The 17,080-nt window shown below is 36.8% G+C and overlaps 2 protein-coding genes across 2 annotated transcripts in view; one reads left to right on the plus strand and one right to left on the minus strand.

Annotated features, from left to right (window-relative positions):
* LOC114134442 (uncharacterized) overlaps window positions 1-17,080 on the plus strand; it is a 36,574-nt gene that overhangs the window by 14,231 nt on the left and 5,263 nt on the right. The window lies entirely within an intron of this gene.
* LOC114134444 (muscle M-line assembly protein unc-89-like) lies at window positions 132-14,356 on the minus strand. The gene is given in 21 exon segments (XM_028001068.1): window positions 132-250; window positions 857-1,077; window positions 1,583-1,635; window positions 2,393-3,421; window positions 4,193-4,695; window positions 5,576-6,400; window positions 6,478-6,597; window positions 8,077-8,103; window positions 8,190-8,237; window positions 8,412-8,456; window positions 8,539-8,658; window positions 8,757-8,876; window positions 8,968-9,111; window positions 9,505-9,648; window positions 10,088-10,231; window positions 10,875-11,018; window positions 11,149-11,304; window positions 11,386-11,490; window positions 11,574-11,657; window positions 11,741-11,938; window positions 13,915-14,356. Coding segments are annotated over 21 exon segments (4,359 nt in total). The 5' UTR covers window positions 13,925-14,356.

Here is a 17,080-nt window from a genome sequence, read left to right on the forward strand (position 1 = left end):
TGGGAGGTTTCTCTGCCTTTACTTTTTCCTTTCTAGGTTTCTTGACTTTTATTCCCTCTTTCGGAAGTTTCTCGACTTTTACTTTTTCCTCTGGAGGTTTCTCAACTTTTGTTTCCTCTTTCGGAGGTTTCTCAAGTTTTAGTTTTTCTTTTGGAGCTTCCTTGACTTCTGTTTTTTCTTTGCGAGGCTTTTCTGCCTTTACTTTTTCCTTTGGAGTTTTCTCGACTTCTATTTTTTCTGAGGGAGGTTTCTCGACTTTTGTTTCATCTTTTGGTAGTTTCTCAACTTTTGCCTCTTCTTTGGGATGTTTCTCGAGTTTAGTTTCCAGTTTCTGAAGTTTCTCGACTATTAGTTTTTCTTTTGGAGGTTTCTCAACTTTTACTTTTTCTTTGGGAGGTTTCTCCCCCTTTACTTTTTCCTTTATAGGTTTCTCGACTTTTACCTTTTCTATGGGAGGCTTCTCCGCCTTTACTATTTTTCTTGGAGGTTTCTCGACTTTTGTTTCTCCTTTGGGAGGTTTCTCGACTTTTAGCTTTTCCTCTGGAATTTTCTCGACTTTTGTTTCTTCTTTGGGAGTTTCCTCGACTTTTAGTTTTTCTTTTGGAGGTTTCTCAACCTTTGTTTCTACTTTGGGAGTTTTCTCGACTTTTAGCTTTTCCTCTGGAATTTTCTCGACTTTTGTTTCTTCTTTGGGAGGTTTCTCGACTTTTAGTTTTTCTTTTGGAGGCTTCTCGACTTTTAGTTTTTCTTTTGGAGGCTTCTCGGCTTTTATTCCCTCTTTCTGAAGTTTCTCAACCTTTGTTTCTTCTTTGGGAGGTTTCTCGACTTTTAGTTTTTCTTTTGGAGGCTTCTCGACTTTTAGTTTTTCTTTTGGAGGTTTTTCCACTTTTGTTTCTTCTTTGGGAGTTTTCTCGACTTTTAGTTTTTCTTTTGGAGGTTTCTCGACTTTTACTTTTTCTTTTGGAGGTTTCTCAACCTTTGTTTCTTCTTTGGGAGTTTTCTCGACTTTTAGTTTTTCTTTTGGAGGTTTCTCGACTTTTACTTTTTCCTTTGGAGGTTTCTCGACTTTTATTTCCTCTTTCGGAAGTTTCTCAACTTTTGTTTCTTCTTTGGGAGGTTCCTCAACTTTGACTTTTTCCTCTGGAGGTTTCTCAACTTTTGTTTCCTCTTTCGGAGGTTTCTCGAGTTTTAGTTTTTCTTTCGCAGCTTCCTTGACTTCTGTTTTTTCTTTGCGAGGCTTTTCTGCCTTTACTTTTTCCTTTGGAGTTTTCTCGACTTCTATTTTTTCTGAGGGAGGTTTCTCGACTTTTGTTTCATCTTTTGGTAGTTTCTCAACTTTTGCCTTTTCTTTGGGATGTTTCTCGAGTTTTGTTTCCTCTTTCGGAGTTTTCTCGACTTTTACTGTTTCTTTGGGAGGTCTCTCAACTTTTACTTTTTCCTCTGGAGGTTCCTCAACTTTTACCTTTTCCTCTGGAGGTTCCTCAACTTTTACTTTTTCCTCTGGAGGTTCCTCAACTTTTACTTTTTCCTCTGGAGGTTCCTCAACTTTTACTTTTTCCTCTGGAGGTTCCTCAACTTTTACCTTTTCCTCTGGAGGTTTCTCAACTTTTGTTTCCTCTTTCGGAAGTTTCTCGACTATTAGTTTTTCTTTTGGAGGTTTCTCAAATTTTATTTTTTCTTTCAGAGGTTTCTTGACTTTTGCTTCTTCTTTGGTAGGCTTCTCTGCCTTTACTTTTTCCTTTATAGGTTTCTCAACTTTTACCTTTTCTTTGGGAGGCTTCTCCGCCTTTACTATTTCTCTTGGAGGTCTCTCGACTTTTCCTTTTTCCTCTGGAGGTTTCTTGACTTTTAGTTTTTCTTTTGGAGGTTTCTTGACTTTTAGTTTTTCTTTAGGAGGTTTCTCGACTTTTACTTTTTCCTCTGGAGGTTTCTCGACTTTTGTTTCTTCTTTAGGAGGTTTCTCGACCTTTTGTTTTTCCTTTGGAGGTTTCTCAACTTTTGTTTCCTCTTTCGGAAGTTTCTCGACTATTAGTTTTTCTTTTGGAGGTTTCTCAAATTTTATTTTTTCTTTCAGAGGTTTCTTGACTTTTGCTTCTTCTTTGGTAGGCTTCTCTGCCTTTACTTTTTCCTTTATAGGTTTCTCGACTTTTACCTTTTCTTTGGGAGGCTTCTCCGCCTTTACTATTTCTCTTGGAGGTTTCTCGACTTTTCCTTTTTCTTTTGGAGGTTTCTCGACCTTTTGTTTTTCCTTTGGAGGTTTCTCAACTTTTACTTTTTTCTCTGGAGGTTTCTCGACTTTTGTTTCTTCTTTGGGAGGTTTCTCGATTTTTGTTTCTTCTTTAGGAGGTTTCTCGACCTTTTGTTTTTCCTTTGGAGGTTTCTCAACTTTTACTTTTTCCTCTGGAGGTTTCTCGACTTTTGTTTCTTTTTTGGGAGGTTTCTCGACTTTTACTTTTTCCTCTGGAATTTTCTCGACTTTTGTTTCTTCTTTAGGAGGTTTCTCGACTTTTAGTTTTTCCTTTGGAGTTCTCTCAACTTTTACTTTTTCCTCTGGAGGTTTCTTGACTTTTAGTTTTTCTTTAGGAGGTTTCTCGACTTTTGTTTCTACTTTGGGAGCTTTCTCGACTTTTAGTTTTTCTTTTGGAGGTTTCTTGAGTTTTACCTTTTCCTCTGGAGGTTTCTCGACTTTTGTTTCTTCTTTGTGAGGTTTCCCGACTTTTGTTTCTTCTTTAGGAGGTTTCTCGACTTTTCCTTTTTCTTTTCGAGGTTTCTCGACTTTTCCTTTTTCCTCTGGAGGTTTCTCGACTTTTGTTTCTTCTTTAGGAGGTTTCTCGACTTTTACTTTTTCCTCTGGAGGTTTCTCGACTTTTGTTTCTTCTTTAGGAGGTTTCTCGACTTTTACTTTTTCTTTTGGAGGTTTCTCGACTTTTACTTTTTCCTCTGGAGGTTTCTTGACTTTTAGTTTTTCTTTAGGAGGTTTCTTGAGTTTTAGTCTTTCTTTAGGAGGTTTCTCGAGCTTTTGTTTTTCCTTTGGAGGTTTCTCAACTTTTACTTTTTCCTCTGGAGGTTTCTCGACTTTTGTTTCTTCTTTAGGAGGTTTCTCGACTTTTTCCTTTTCTTTTGGAGTTTTCTCGACTTTTGTTCCTTCTTTGGGAGCTTTCTCGACTTTTGTTTCTTTTTTAGGAGGTTTCTCGACTTTTAGTTTTTCTTTAGGAGGTTTCTCGACTTTTTCCTTTTCTTTAGGAGGTTTCTCGACTTTTTCCTTTTCTTTGGGAGGTTTCTCGACTTTTACTTTTTCCTCTGAAGGTTTCTCGACTTTTGTTTCTTTTTTGGGAGGCTCCTCCACTTTAACTTTTTCTTTGGGAGGCTTCTCAACTTTTAGCTTTTCTTTTGGAGGCTTCTCGACTTGTATTCCCTCTTTCTGAAGTTTCTCAACTTTTGTTTCTTCTTTGAGAGGTTTCTCAACTTTTACTTTTTCCTCTGGAGGTTTCTCAACCTTTGTTTCTTCTTTCGGAGGTTTCTCGACTTTTAGTTTTTCTTTTGTTGGTTTCTCGACTTTTGTTTCCTCTTTCGGAAGTTTCTCGATTTTTGTTTCTTCTTTGGGAGGTTTCTCGACTTTTACTTTTTCCTCTGGAGGTTTCTCAACCTTTATTTCTTCTTTCGGAGGTTTCTCGACTTTTACCTTCTCTTTGGGAGGCTTCTCCTCCTTTACTTTTTCCTTTGGAGGCTTATCGACTTTTAGTTTTTCTTTTTGAGGTTTCCCGACTTCTGATTTTTCCTTTGAAGGTTTCTCGACTTCAATTTTGTCTTTGGGAAGTTTCTCAACTTTTATTTCCTCTTTTGGAGGTTTCTCAACTTTTGCCTTTTCTTTGTGAGGCTTTTCGACTTTTATTTTTTCTTTCGAAGGTTTCTCAGCTTTTGTTTCTTCTTTAGGAGGTTTCTCGACTTTTGACTTTTCTTTTGGAGGCTTTTCCACTTTTAGTTTTTCTTTTGGAGGTTTCTCAACTTTTGTTTTTTCTTTAGGAGGTTTCTCATCTTTTACCTTTTCTTTGGGAGGTTTCCTGACTTTTCTTTCTTCTTTAGGAGGTTTCTCAACTTTTACCTTTTCTTTGGTAGGCTTCTCCTCCTTTACTTTTTCCATTGGAGGTTTCTTGACTTTTAGTTTTTCTTTTGGAGGTTTATCAACTTTAACTTTTTCTTTGGGAGGTTTCTCCACCTTTACTTTTTCCTTTGCAGGTTTCTCGACTGTTGTTTCTTCTTTCGGTGGCTTCTCTACTGTTATCTTTTCTTTGGGAGGCTTCTCCTCCTTTACTTTTTCCTTTGGAGGCTTATCGACTTTTAGTTTTTCTTTTTGAGGTTTCCCGACGTCTGATTTTTCCTTTGGAGGTTTTTCAATTTCAATTTTTTCTGTGGGACGTTTCTCGACTTTTGTTTTTTCTTTGGGAGGCTTCTCTGTCTTTACCTTTTCCTTTGGAGGCTTTTCGACTTTTGTTTCCTCTTTCAGAGGTTTCTCAACTTTTATTTTCTCTTTGGGAGGCTTCTCTGCTTTTATTTCTTCTTTTGGCGTTGTCTTGACCTTTATTTCTTCTGTGTGAGATTTCTTTTCTTCTGTATATATTTGTACTTGTATTTGTTCTTTCAGAATTTGCTTGTCTTCTGCGGTAGTAGTAGTTTCCCTTTCTTTTTCCTTGTGTTCTAAAATAATCAGATCATTTATTATTTAATTATCGCTTTTAGTATTTAAGGTTCTACATAAATAATTTAAATATCAAATAAAAAACAGTGCATGCCTGATACTGATACTTTATTTTTTTCCTTTTTCCAATTTTCTGGTATTTCCTTTAAATCAAACTATACTTTTACTGCTTTAGGTCAGTTAAGATTTTTTGAAATTATAACCTTTTCATTTTTCATGTATATGTTATCATTTCCTTTCTTCTAATTGAGAAATTTGCATATATTGTGTTTACACTTTGCTTTTGATCTTGCATGACATGGATCAAAAGTTTTTTTATTCTTCCCCAAACCTCTCTCAATCATTTTCTGGACTTTTTGTCAATTATTTTTGACAAACTGAGATAAATGGGTCAGGATAACATTGTGTCTTAATTGCACAGACCTTTGGATGCATAAATCAAATTTAACTAGAGATTTTCATCCCTAGTTCCATATGAATTAAAGATCATAATGCTGCCACCACCAAGTTTCTCTGGTGTTCTGCGTGGTAGCACTCTATTTTTTGTGTCACGTCATGTACCTTTTGGACTTGTGGCCCAAAACTTTAAATTTGGTTTTTACAGATCATAACACATGTTTTGAGATTTTTAGCCAAGCCACAAGACCTCACATCCATACTGCTTAGCCAAAACATACACAAAAACATAAATTGCAATGAGGCTCATTTGTCACTGTTGGGCCTTTGTCACATTATGATGTATTGTTGAAGAACAATCAATAAACCATTGAAATATGGCGACAAAATAGAAACAATCAACAAAACCACAGACATTTATCACGTCAAACATTTTTGATAATATAAGTAGAAAGAAAAACCAAGTATTTGTGATGATAATACCTGTCTCATATTGGCCAGCGGGTTCTTTTGGTGATACTTTGTAGTCAGCTTTCTTCATCCTCTCAAAGGGAACATGAGTCTTCCTCTTTTCTTCCGGTTCTGCCTTTTTGCTCTCGCTGTTATTATTATTTTCATCGTGGTCATGCTTTAGTTCTGCATAATCTTCGTTTTTGTAATCAGGAGATGTTCCTACTTTTTCCTCTTCCTGTTCGCCTGACTCGGATACACCAGAGTCATTAACAGGAGTTTTGGAAAGCAGAAGTTCTGGTTGTCGAGCTAATGACTGTTTTTCCAAATCTTCATCACCAGCTTCATACTGTGCCTTGTCGTCTTCCCCCTCACTGTCAATCAGTTTCTCTTCAGCTGTGGAGTCCTCCTTTTCCTCCTGATCTTGTTCCCTGCCTTCAGTTTTTATTTCTCTTAATTCTTCCTTCTCCTCAGTCTCCTCCTTACTCTCTACCAAAACCTCAAACGTTTCAGGTACCTCCTCTTCTTCCTCGCCTTTATCTTCTACTGTTGCTTCAATTTTTGTTTTTTCCTCCTCCTCTTGTTCTGCTAACTCTCCCTCTGTTGTTGGCGTCTCCTCTTCTTCTTCTAGCAAGATGTCTTCTATTTTAACTTCTCCCTCCTCTTGTTCTGGTCCTGTTTTTAAAGTCTTGTCTTCCACCTCAGGTTTTTCCTCATGTGCCAGTTGTTCTGGATCTTCCTTTGGTTTAACCTCATCCGCCGTCTTTTCTTCCTCTACCGTTGTTTCCTCCTCAATTCCAACATCTATTATTTGCTCTTTCAGCGAAGTCTCAAGTTGGATGTCTTCGGTTTGTTTCACTAATAGAGTGATAGCATCAAATTTAGTGATTGTTCTTCAGTTTGGTGAATAAGTGACCGAATAAACGTCTGAATACCCTCATCTTCCTCTGCTTTGGTCACTCCTGCTTCATCGGCAGCTCCAGCGGCCTCATCAGCCTCAGCCTCCTCTGCAGCAGAGGCAGCTTCATCTTTGGCGGCACGCATCATCTCTGCAACTGTATCAGGGACTTTTGTAATCACTATTAAGCCCATGTCCACATCTTTGTTAATTTACATGAAGATAAAATAGTTTTTAGGGTGCAGATCAAAAGTGTGGAAATAGCAGAAATACCCAAGATGATAGTAGAGACTTTTTTTAATAGATGCACAGGTCAAATCAAACACTCATCCACAAAAAATCCAGTTAATATAACTCAAATATTTACAGTAGAGTTAAGTATGGAAATATTTGGGCACTGCTAATATTTATTTTAGATAAAAAATATTTAACCTTTATAACCTCTGTACATGGACAACCTCCCAACTGAACTTGAATCTACAAAAACATTTTGTTGTGATCTAAAATAACCTGGGTAAATACAAAATGCAGCTTTAAAAAAAACTACTGAAATTGTTTACATTTTTTCGCTGTTCGTACTTGCCTCAGTTAAGGTCAGAGTTCATGTGGGGAACTCTGACCTCTCTATGGGAAAATTTCAAGGCCAAAACCACTGCTGACCAAAAAGAACATAAAGGCCTTTTAGGAAACTAAAACAAAGTGAAGACTTTAAAGTGATCTGGCACAAGTCTGCACTTAAATGCAACCGAAATGCTGTGGCATAATCTTAAACAGGCCGTTCATGCTCAAGGGAATTACAAACACTTTCTGGAAAACTGGATCAAAATTTCTGCACAATAACATAAAAGCCATGTTGGCCCAACCAGCTATAACATTTCAATGTGGATTTATTTGCCACACCTGATCAGATAGCTTTAAGCAGCTTTAGTCCCTTAACTCATCATTAAAAAACTGCATTTAGTGTTGACCCAAGCGACTCTGTTTGACGGTAAAATTTGTTTCAACTAGGTGAAAAAGAGCATTGAAAACTGTGTATGTCTTCAAATATTTCCATTCCTATTGTACAAGTATGTTCCTATAAATAGCTGAGATAAAGTTTACATTTAGTCACACAGAAAATGCAGGACACAGAAAAATGCAATATTAATCAATTTTTTTAGGTTCCCGTACGTATTCATACAAAGACAATGTTCTTTAAGGATCAACACAAGATAATCGTAGTCATAACAACCAAAACAAAAATCATGTAGTTTTGTGAAAGGTTACAACAAATTGTGGTAACAGAAAACGAAGTCAGTGTTGTTTAACATATTTATTATGACAAACATAATGATGCATATTCAGTCATGCCAGGACAGGTACAAGACGTAAACCAACAAACCGTTTGCAATGATTTAAGACTGGTATGTGGAATAAACATTAACTCAGTCAATAACAAAGACCACATCATCAACCCGGTTAATTGTGGTAAAAAATAAACAAACACGATCGATATCAACATGCAAGAGAGGTCTTTAGTAAATCTGTAGAGAAACCATTCTACCAATCTATTCATTTTATTTGTTTGCAACACACCTGCTCATATTAAAAAAAAATAATGCAATCATTTGTTCGCAGCATGGAGACTTTTTCTCACCTTTTTCAGGTGGAGGTAGAAACTCCCCTACAACAAGAGGATATGGCTGTTTTTAGAGTCAAGCATTAATGTCTTTTTGCAGCAACATGCAGGGAAATTATTGGGCTGCTCACCTTTCTTTCTCACCAGAGTGATATCAGATGGAGAAACAACAGCTTCATCTAAACAAAGAGGAGCAGAGATTTTTGGTTTTGAGCTTTCCACACCACATATAATTGTAATAGGCTCTAAAGTTTTGATTGTATCTTATTGCATTGTAATTCATCGTATCGTATCGTATCATATCAAAATGTGTAACAACTATATTCTGACAACTTGAGATCAAAAATCCAAACCTTTTTCAGTGACAACATTTACAGCCGGAGGACTGACAGGTTCACCTAAAATCAGATAAATTAATAGTGATCAGATTTCAGAGTAGCATAATATTTTGTGATTCACTGTAATTGCTAATACCCCCACCTTGATCACCACCAAGCATACTTGACATGTAGCCCAAGAACAAATCCTTCTTGTCGGTAAATTCCAGTACCGCATCCTCAACAACTTTCATCGGGTCAACGGAAACTTCCGGAATGATCGCTGGAAGAACCAGAGCATGTTTTTGTGTGAAGGATGCACTAAATGTGCAGAAATGCTCTCTGAACGCATTATGTTATGGGATATAAATTGTGACTCACCTTGTTCACCTATCAGTGTTGTAGAGAGGTAGCTCATAACAATGTTGATATGTTCTTTAATGATTTCTGCTGTTATCTGAAGAGCTGATAAGGGCCTGAATCCCACAGCCTCCTGGAGGTCTGATAAAAATAAATACATAAAAATGGAACAAGAGCGTTTAATGGAATGTGAAATTTAGATATAAGGTAATAAATCTAGGTGGCATTGTACCTTTCACTGTGTCCAGTACCACATCCAAGATCACACAAAGCACATTCTGGACGTGTCCTGTGATGTTATTCACAAATTCATCAAGAATATGGAAGATATTTCTGCCGATCACCACAGGGTCAATAAAGCTGATGTCAGTGGTTCCTGTGAAGAGCAATAAAAGTATAATACTTATTATTATGCATTTATGTCGTTGTGGAGGCAATAATTAGAACAATGCTACTGCCATCAAGGTTAGCTGATAAAAATAATACCTTAAGCATAATCTCAAATTCAACGTATTTTAGCTTTTACCAGCATTTACAGAAAAAACTGGCTTTATTAAACTGCTTGAAAAGCGTTAAATAAAATGAAATAAAATACATTTTCTAAGTTTAAGTTTATTTCAGACTGACATCCTACCATTAAGACGTGACGTAATCATGTATTTGCATTTTGAAAGAAAAGGAAACAGAAAAAACGACTTTGATAAAACATAAATTATTATTTTGTAGTTACAATTGGCACAAAACAAACAGGAAAATAGGAAGGCCTCACCCTTAGAGATGTCTAATATGATGTCTAATAAAGCACAAAGTATGTCCTGAATGCAGCCCACTATTCCATTCACAGCATCATTAATGGTATTGAAGAATTTCCTGCCCAGGACCACCGGGTCGGCGTAGCTGATGTCTATTGTTCCTGAGAAGAACAAGACAAAGTTAAGACAAACTTCAGTCAAGTGACATCATAAAAGATTTTTAGTTTTACATATATTTGTATATTTGTAAATGAAAAAGTTGTACTGAAGGGAATCAAGAGACCAGGATAAAGGACATTTTTTTTTACTGTGCTTCTTAAAATGCACAACTATGCTTTGCAGAACAGCTCATCACGTTTTAGTTGAGTGAAATAGACATCTAATTTTAAAGTCAGCGATCAGTACTCCATTTACTCATGTAAAAGAGAATTTAGTACAACTGGTTTAAATATATAAGGTAAAGAGCCTCGAGATTACATTTTATGTGCATGTGCACTATAGAAATAAATTGAACTTACATTTTTTTTATTTAGATTTTTCACATCGTTTGAGCTAATTTGAGTCTTGCACAATAGGCAAAAAGGAAATTAGATGTAGTACCTTTAGATCCATCCAATACGGTGTCTAAGATGGCACACAGTATGTCCTGGACGTAGCCCGTTATTCCACCAACAGTGTCATTTATAACATTGAAAAATGTCCTGCCAAATACCACAGGATCGATGAAGCTAATGTCAGTGGCTCCTGAAAACACAAACGTAGTATTAAAAGAAAATCCCATTTCACAGTGTAGTGGGCAATGCAAACTATGTGAGATACAGTCATGTGAAGAATCAGGAAAGCGCGTAAAATATTCAGTTCATTATTAAGAAATGTCTGATCTTCTTGATGTTTAATCCTGTATTTAATTTAATGTCATGGATCATTGTCATGTTGCAGGTTTCAGTTCTGCTCCAGTTTTAGTTTAGATACAGCCTAAGGGAGAATCCTATGATGGTGAACTGCATTTTGTTAATGTCAAACATGTGGTCTGTTTTGGTGTCCAAACATGGTTTCTTACAGAGAAAGTATTTCCTCCTTGTCCTGCTGTTGGAAAAGTGATGGCATTTTATAGGCTTCTTTAAGCATCTTGCAGTTTGCTCTCAGGATAAACTTGTCTGTTGTCTTTTGGCAATCAGGAGGACACATGAGATTAAACATCTAACGTTTAGATATATATATATTTCAAAATGCTGAGTAACAATTTTCTAATCGTGTCCTGGGGTGTCATAATGAATTCCTAACCATAAACTGTACTTCTTAAAATAATGCTTTATTAATAAGTAACAGGTTTGTCATAGGGCGCCCTAATTTTTCCAACATGACCACAGCTGTTCTCAGATGGTACCTTTCACTACATCCAATGTGGAGTCCACTAGGAGGCAGAGCAAATTCTGAATGACGGCCCCCACTTCGGAAACAAAGTTATTAATAACACTGAAGAACCCTCTGCCAATCATCACAGGGTCAATGTAGCTGAGATCAAGTTTTCCTGAGGAGAAGACAAAGGATTTGGGAGAAACATTTCCACAATTAGTTCAAGCAGGCTGTTGTTGCAAGAATTTCGAAAGACTGATTATGTTTTATTTAATTACAATATAATCAGACACCAGAACACACACCTTTTCTTGTATTCAAAACTGCATCCGTTACAGTATCCACAGTAGCACACAGTGAATCCCTGAAGGAGCCAACCACTCCATACACAAAGTCATTGGTTGAGTGGAAAGCTCTTCTTCCAATGACCACGGGATCGATGTAGCTTGGATAAAAGGTTCCTGTGATGTAGGTACAGGCACATTATGTTAGAATTACATTTCATTTAATTTGTTTTGTTGACTACAGGTGCATTGGCATACCTTCTTCATCTGAAAAGTATCGAACAAATGCATCTTTTGCTTCTATAACCTCTTCAGCAGCGTAAGATGCAGCAGACGAGGGGCTACTTAAATCAGGAGCACATTCTGGGGAAAAAAAAGCGAAGCCATTTCAGTTCTTGACTGACATATTAACATGCAGTCATGTTGCACTTTACAATAAGGCGTACCTTGGAACTTATTTAGCAGACTGGACACCTCGTCTACAGCATCGTTTACAGCTTGAACTGGGTCCGTAATGATTTGGTGTACATCTGGGGAAAATAGAAATGAAAACAAAAACATTCCGAAATCTTTACAATTTAAGCAAACACACTCCAAGGCGTTTGTGACTCACCTGGTACTGCTTTGTATTCGACAAAGTCAAACATCACCACACCTACTACCACCCAGGACAGGAGAGCAGCCAGGGCGATCAGCAGCTCCACAGACACTTTCACCTTTCTGACGACCTCCAAAGCTTTTGATTTGAGAGAGCTTGTCTGTGCTGCTCTGCTGGAGCCCCCGGCTGCACTCGCCGAGGGGGATTTGGCTCCTGTGGGTGGGATACACAAGAGTGATGCTTGAATGATTGAGCAGCAAGCGGTTGCTTTATAAATTCTAATGCGATGAGGTTTAATTACATAGTTTTTTCCACCAGGGGGCACTGAAACCTTCTGGTTTTTAAATACTAGATGTTTTGGAAAATCTGGATGCAATTTATCTGACCATAAAAATAATAATAATTAAAAAATCATTTAGTCTTAGAATACATGCCCCTAATCTGACTAAGATAAAATTTAACACACATTTCTCAACAAACCTAGTAGACACCAGAAAGCGACACTGAAATAATATTAGATAATTGAAAAAACAGATTAATCTGGGATGTTTGATTAGGTCACAAATGACTGATGCCATGGTTCCCTCAACATTTATATGCAAGTTATTCACCTGTTTCTGAACTTTGACCAGTGTTAATACTCTCAATCCTATTTTTGAAACTCTATGTCAAATGCAACAGTGCCAAAAACAACAGAAACAAATTAAGTAAAAAATAAATTAATACAATTAAATAAAAAATACACTTAACCAGTTCTACCTGTTTTGGTACTAAGTTAGTTGCCCTGGTTCACTGAAATGAATAACAGTTGTTGGTAATGGAGCCCTTCTGCATCACAAACATAGTAGGAGCTGCAATGTTGTGCTGCTCTATGCTGTTGTCGGTGTCGGTGTAATACTGAGACAGTGCTTTGCTAAAATGTTCATTTCTTTTGACTCTTTGTCACATTACAATCACAGCCATCAAAACTATTTCTTTGAATTCTATATGTGCATATTACTGGAACATTAAATTAAATAGTTTTCAAAACCTTGCTCAAATAAACTTTTGAGAGCTGTTGCAGGTGTTTGCATTCAGCCCATCTGTGTTAATAGTTTGTGGAGCCACCTTTTGTTGTAATTACAGCTGCAAGTTTTTTGAAGTGTGTCTCCGCTAGCTTTGCACATCTATAAACTGAAACTGCACATTTTTCTACAAATTTTTTCTATGTATGTAAGGAAACCCAACAATGGCCAGATTGGACATAAAGTGTCGTTGAGCTTGCCATAAGTTCTTACTTAGATTTGTGTCTGAACTTTGGTCCATTTCAACACAGGCTTAGATCTAAATCTGTAGCTCTGGTTGTATGTTTATGACTGTTGTGCTGCAGAAAGGACCAGTCTTAAGTTTTCTGAAAACCTCTAAAAGGTTTTCTTCCAGAATGAACCTGATTTGCTCCATCAACCTGCAACTTTGACCACATCTCCACCCACACTAAAGAAAAGCATCACCACAGTATAAAGCTAACACCGCCATGTTTTATATGACCTGAGCTCCTTCTCTTGCATCGTCCCTGTGTCTCCTATATGATTGTGACAAACTACAAACAGAACTTTCTGCTTGCCACTCTTCCATAAAGGCCAGCTTTGTGGAGATTACATTTAGGGGTATCAGTCTAAAAGGGGTTGAAAACAAGTGCAGATCACACTTGCCAGATTCTTGCTTATAAAAAAAACATTTATTAACAATTTATATTGTTAAATCTTAACACTGCACTGTTTGTCCCAATACAATAGATTGCAGTTTGTAGCTGTAATGTGACACATATTGTGTGTATATATATTTATATATATATATATATATATATATATATATATATATGAATTCAGTCAATTCAGCTAAGAATCTACAGAAAAACTATAATATTAAGTGTTTTATTATGTGTTGTAGATGAAGCCAAACAATTTTAATCAGAACAGGTGAAGTTTTTTTCCTCCACAGTTTTTAAAACCTGAAGTCAGCAGCACAAGTCATGTCTGTCACATGAGAGCAATGCTAATTCTCCTGCAACATGATATCCAGTATTTATAGCAACCATTTTCAACACTTACTCCACTGAGCAAGTTGCTCATCGAAACATTATTTATGTATTAATACGGCAAATATTGTTTGTGCGTTAAGGCTGGTGAGAGCAGGTGAAACAATCCTACCTTCAGCCATGGTGACGTGGAGACTATCTCAGAGATATAAACCAAGCCTCCTCATTTAGAACCGCCTGGGGATAACGTCAGTATATCCAATCCAAGATGACTTATTAATTTTAAAAAAAAATAAAATCCATGTCCCTCATAGTAAATTATTCCATTTCCACGTGTTGATGTTTCATTCTCCAGTCTTCCGTTGTGACGAGGAAAAACAGAAGAAAGTGGTAAATAAAATCAAATAAACACTTATAGGGAAAAAAAAGAAAGTTTAAAGGGAAATTTGGAGCTGCCTGTGTGGCAGCTAAAAGGGTATTGGGGGACCAGCAGAGCAAGGGAGGAAGGAGCGAAGCAAAGCAAGGGTCTGGATGGGGCGGAGAGGAACAAGCAGAGGATCCCACCCAGTGCTATTGGTGCCTCACATGGGTATTGGTCAGCAAAGGGACCTGATAACTTCAGGATAACTTTATCCCTTTCCCTCCATCCCAGAAAGTCCAGGTTATTCTTAGCTGGAGCTCTGCTCACCAGCTGCTCCGTCAAACCCTTTTTTGGCACTTGTGGGGGGCGCAAGGTCAGACCAGCTGGCTGGATGGGGAACCCCGATTGGCTACAGCTAAAATCAACAACAAGCTGTCTTCTCCAAATCTGGAGTTAACAACAACTTGGTGGATTTATCTTAATATAATGTTGCAACTCTGTAGCAAACATGTTTTATATAATATTTAAGGAGACATGCACGCTTCTTTTTGGGTGTAAATTACCACTTAGGGAGGGTCTGATTCAATAACCAATGATTTTTAAGCTTGTTGCTGTTTTCCACCACAAGACATTTTATATCAGGCATCTGTTTGTGTAGGGATTGTCCCTCCCTTACTTCCTGTTTTGTCCAGGTACCAAGTCTTCTGTCAAATGTCCAACGCCACCAAAACACCTGGTGGCTGGAAGGTGATAAATTATATATATACACATATGTATATTTATTTCTTTAATTGAATACCATTATTATCTTAATTCCTAACCATGGTTATATATTTATCCTCTTAGATGACAACATGTAGACAATAAAGTGCAAAGATATTTTATCAGCAGAAAATGAAAAAAAGCCAATGTCATACCACATTGTAAAGGTATTAAAAACATGCTTTTAATATTAGTACATAATATTTCTTCATTTCTAAATACGGGACACACGTGACTTAATGGGTCAAATTCCACGCCACTGAAAGCAACATAAGCACAGCTATGCAAAAATAAAACTAAGAAAACCAAAACTGTGCTAAGAAACATAAACACCGCTGGCTGGAGATACGCAGAAAATATTATGTGGCTAAAGCAGAGGTCAGCTGAGGAGGCTGAGCTCATTGGCACAGGAGGAGGGAGGAATCTCTCCTCCATCAGCAGATGCAGTATCAAACACTCGGTCTCCGGTGGCCTGCAGTAAACTTGTGTGAAGCTAACTTGGAACATGCGTCAGTATGGAGAATGCAGGTTATTTTTACCTAAATGTGTGAGGAACGTCCATTTTTTGCGGGCGGAAATAAATCAAGAACTTATGATAATTTATTTGATAATTCAGTTTTGCATCTGGCATTATGACATTCACAGTCTAAATTTGTGAAATTTGAACTTTAGTTATAAAACTAGGCTAAAACTAGGCTCAAATACAGTCTGAGAGTGAAAAAGTAAACATAAACATTAACAAATACAACAGTAAAAATATATGTTAGCTGTAACAAGTGGTTCGTTGAGCCAGTGTCGCCTTTTTATCACCCCAAACACATCAGTCCGTTCTCCCTTGACCTCTAACATCAATGAGGCCTTTTGACCACATGATATTGTATCTTTTCTTTTTTGGACCATTCTCTGTAAACCATGGAAACGGTTCTGGATAACAATCAGCAGTTTCTAAAATACTCAGATGAACCCATGAGGAACAAACGTAATTTATCTTCCTATTCTGATACATCTAGATACCTAACTGTATTAAGTTGCTGCCATGTGATCGGCTGACATATTTATGTTAAGAAGCAGTTGAAAAAGAAAAGTGTAGCTCATAAATTATGTCCATCGTTGCCAAATGCTTAGTCGAGCTGAAAGATTGCTGCAGTTGTTTGGTTTTTTTTTTTTGCAGTGGGCTTAGTATTAAGAGAGTTTTCTATTAATCTGATTGCATTGTTTTATAATTAATACTGATTTGATGAAGTGATGGAAAGTGCTGCATTGATTTGAACTGAACTTGAACCAAATTGGTTTCGTGTAGAACCTGTTTGTCTTGTAAAGTACGTTGAGAGGGAAAGGTATGTGCCTCCCTAACAAATTCATTGCTTTTGCTTTTTTGTTACACTTTATCAACAAACAAATTTTAATACAGACCAAATACAAGTTGTGTAAATGTAAAATGTATTTTCAAATCATGATTTAATTTATCAAGAGAAAATAAATGATCTAAAACAATCTGAGAATATGTGGAAAAGTAACAACTTGTTTGGGCCGACCTGGAGGGCACCAGTTGCCACGAAGCAATTCGTAGTTCTTTGAATTTTTTTCATGTCTTTGAATTCTTTTAATCCAGTCAAGTTTCATGCATGAACAAACTGCATAATGTCTCATCACAGGACGTGAACAGGATGGAGATGCTTTAAATAGGACACCAGAGCTTTTATCTTACTTTTTGTTGAGCTGTTTAAAGGTTCATATGCTTGTGTGTTTCAGATTATCGTCCAACTGCTTAAATAAGATATGCTTGGGTTACGGTCATAAATTGTTAGTTGGACACTTTCCTTGAGCAGCAAATCATCCTGACTATACCTGTTGTTAATTTTCTTCATTTTGATAGTCTGAGGTTAAACTCAGTTTCTCATAAAATGTGGGTAACTACAGTCTATTCACGATTAACAAAAGGGTCCATTACCTTTTCACATAAAGTTAAAAAGCAAGTGTGTGAATGTGTGTGTGTGTGAATGAAGAGTGAAGCGCTTTGAGGTCCTATGAATTTGATAAAGCACAATTCAAGGACAGGCCATTTACCATGTCAGGATGATATTAATGTTTTTTTCCCCCTTAATAACCAAACTCATCATTTGAAAACTTCATTCTATGCTTACTCTGGTTATATTTGTTTTATATTAAAAGGTGTTTGATGGTCTGAAACATTTAAGTGTGACAAAAAAAAAAA

This window comes from Xiphophorus couchianus, chromosome 19 (assembly GCF_001444195.1).
Source record: "Xiphophorus couchianus chromosome 19, X_couchianus-1.0, whole genome shotgun sequence".
NCBI lineage: Eukaryota > Metazoa > Chordata > Actinopteri > Cyprinodontiformes > Poeciliidae > Xiphophorus > Xiphophorus couchianus.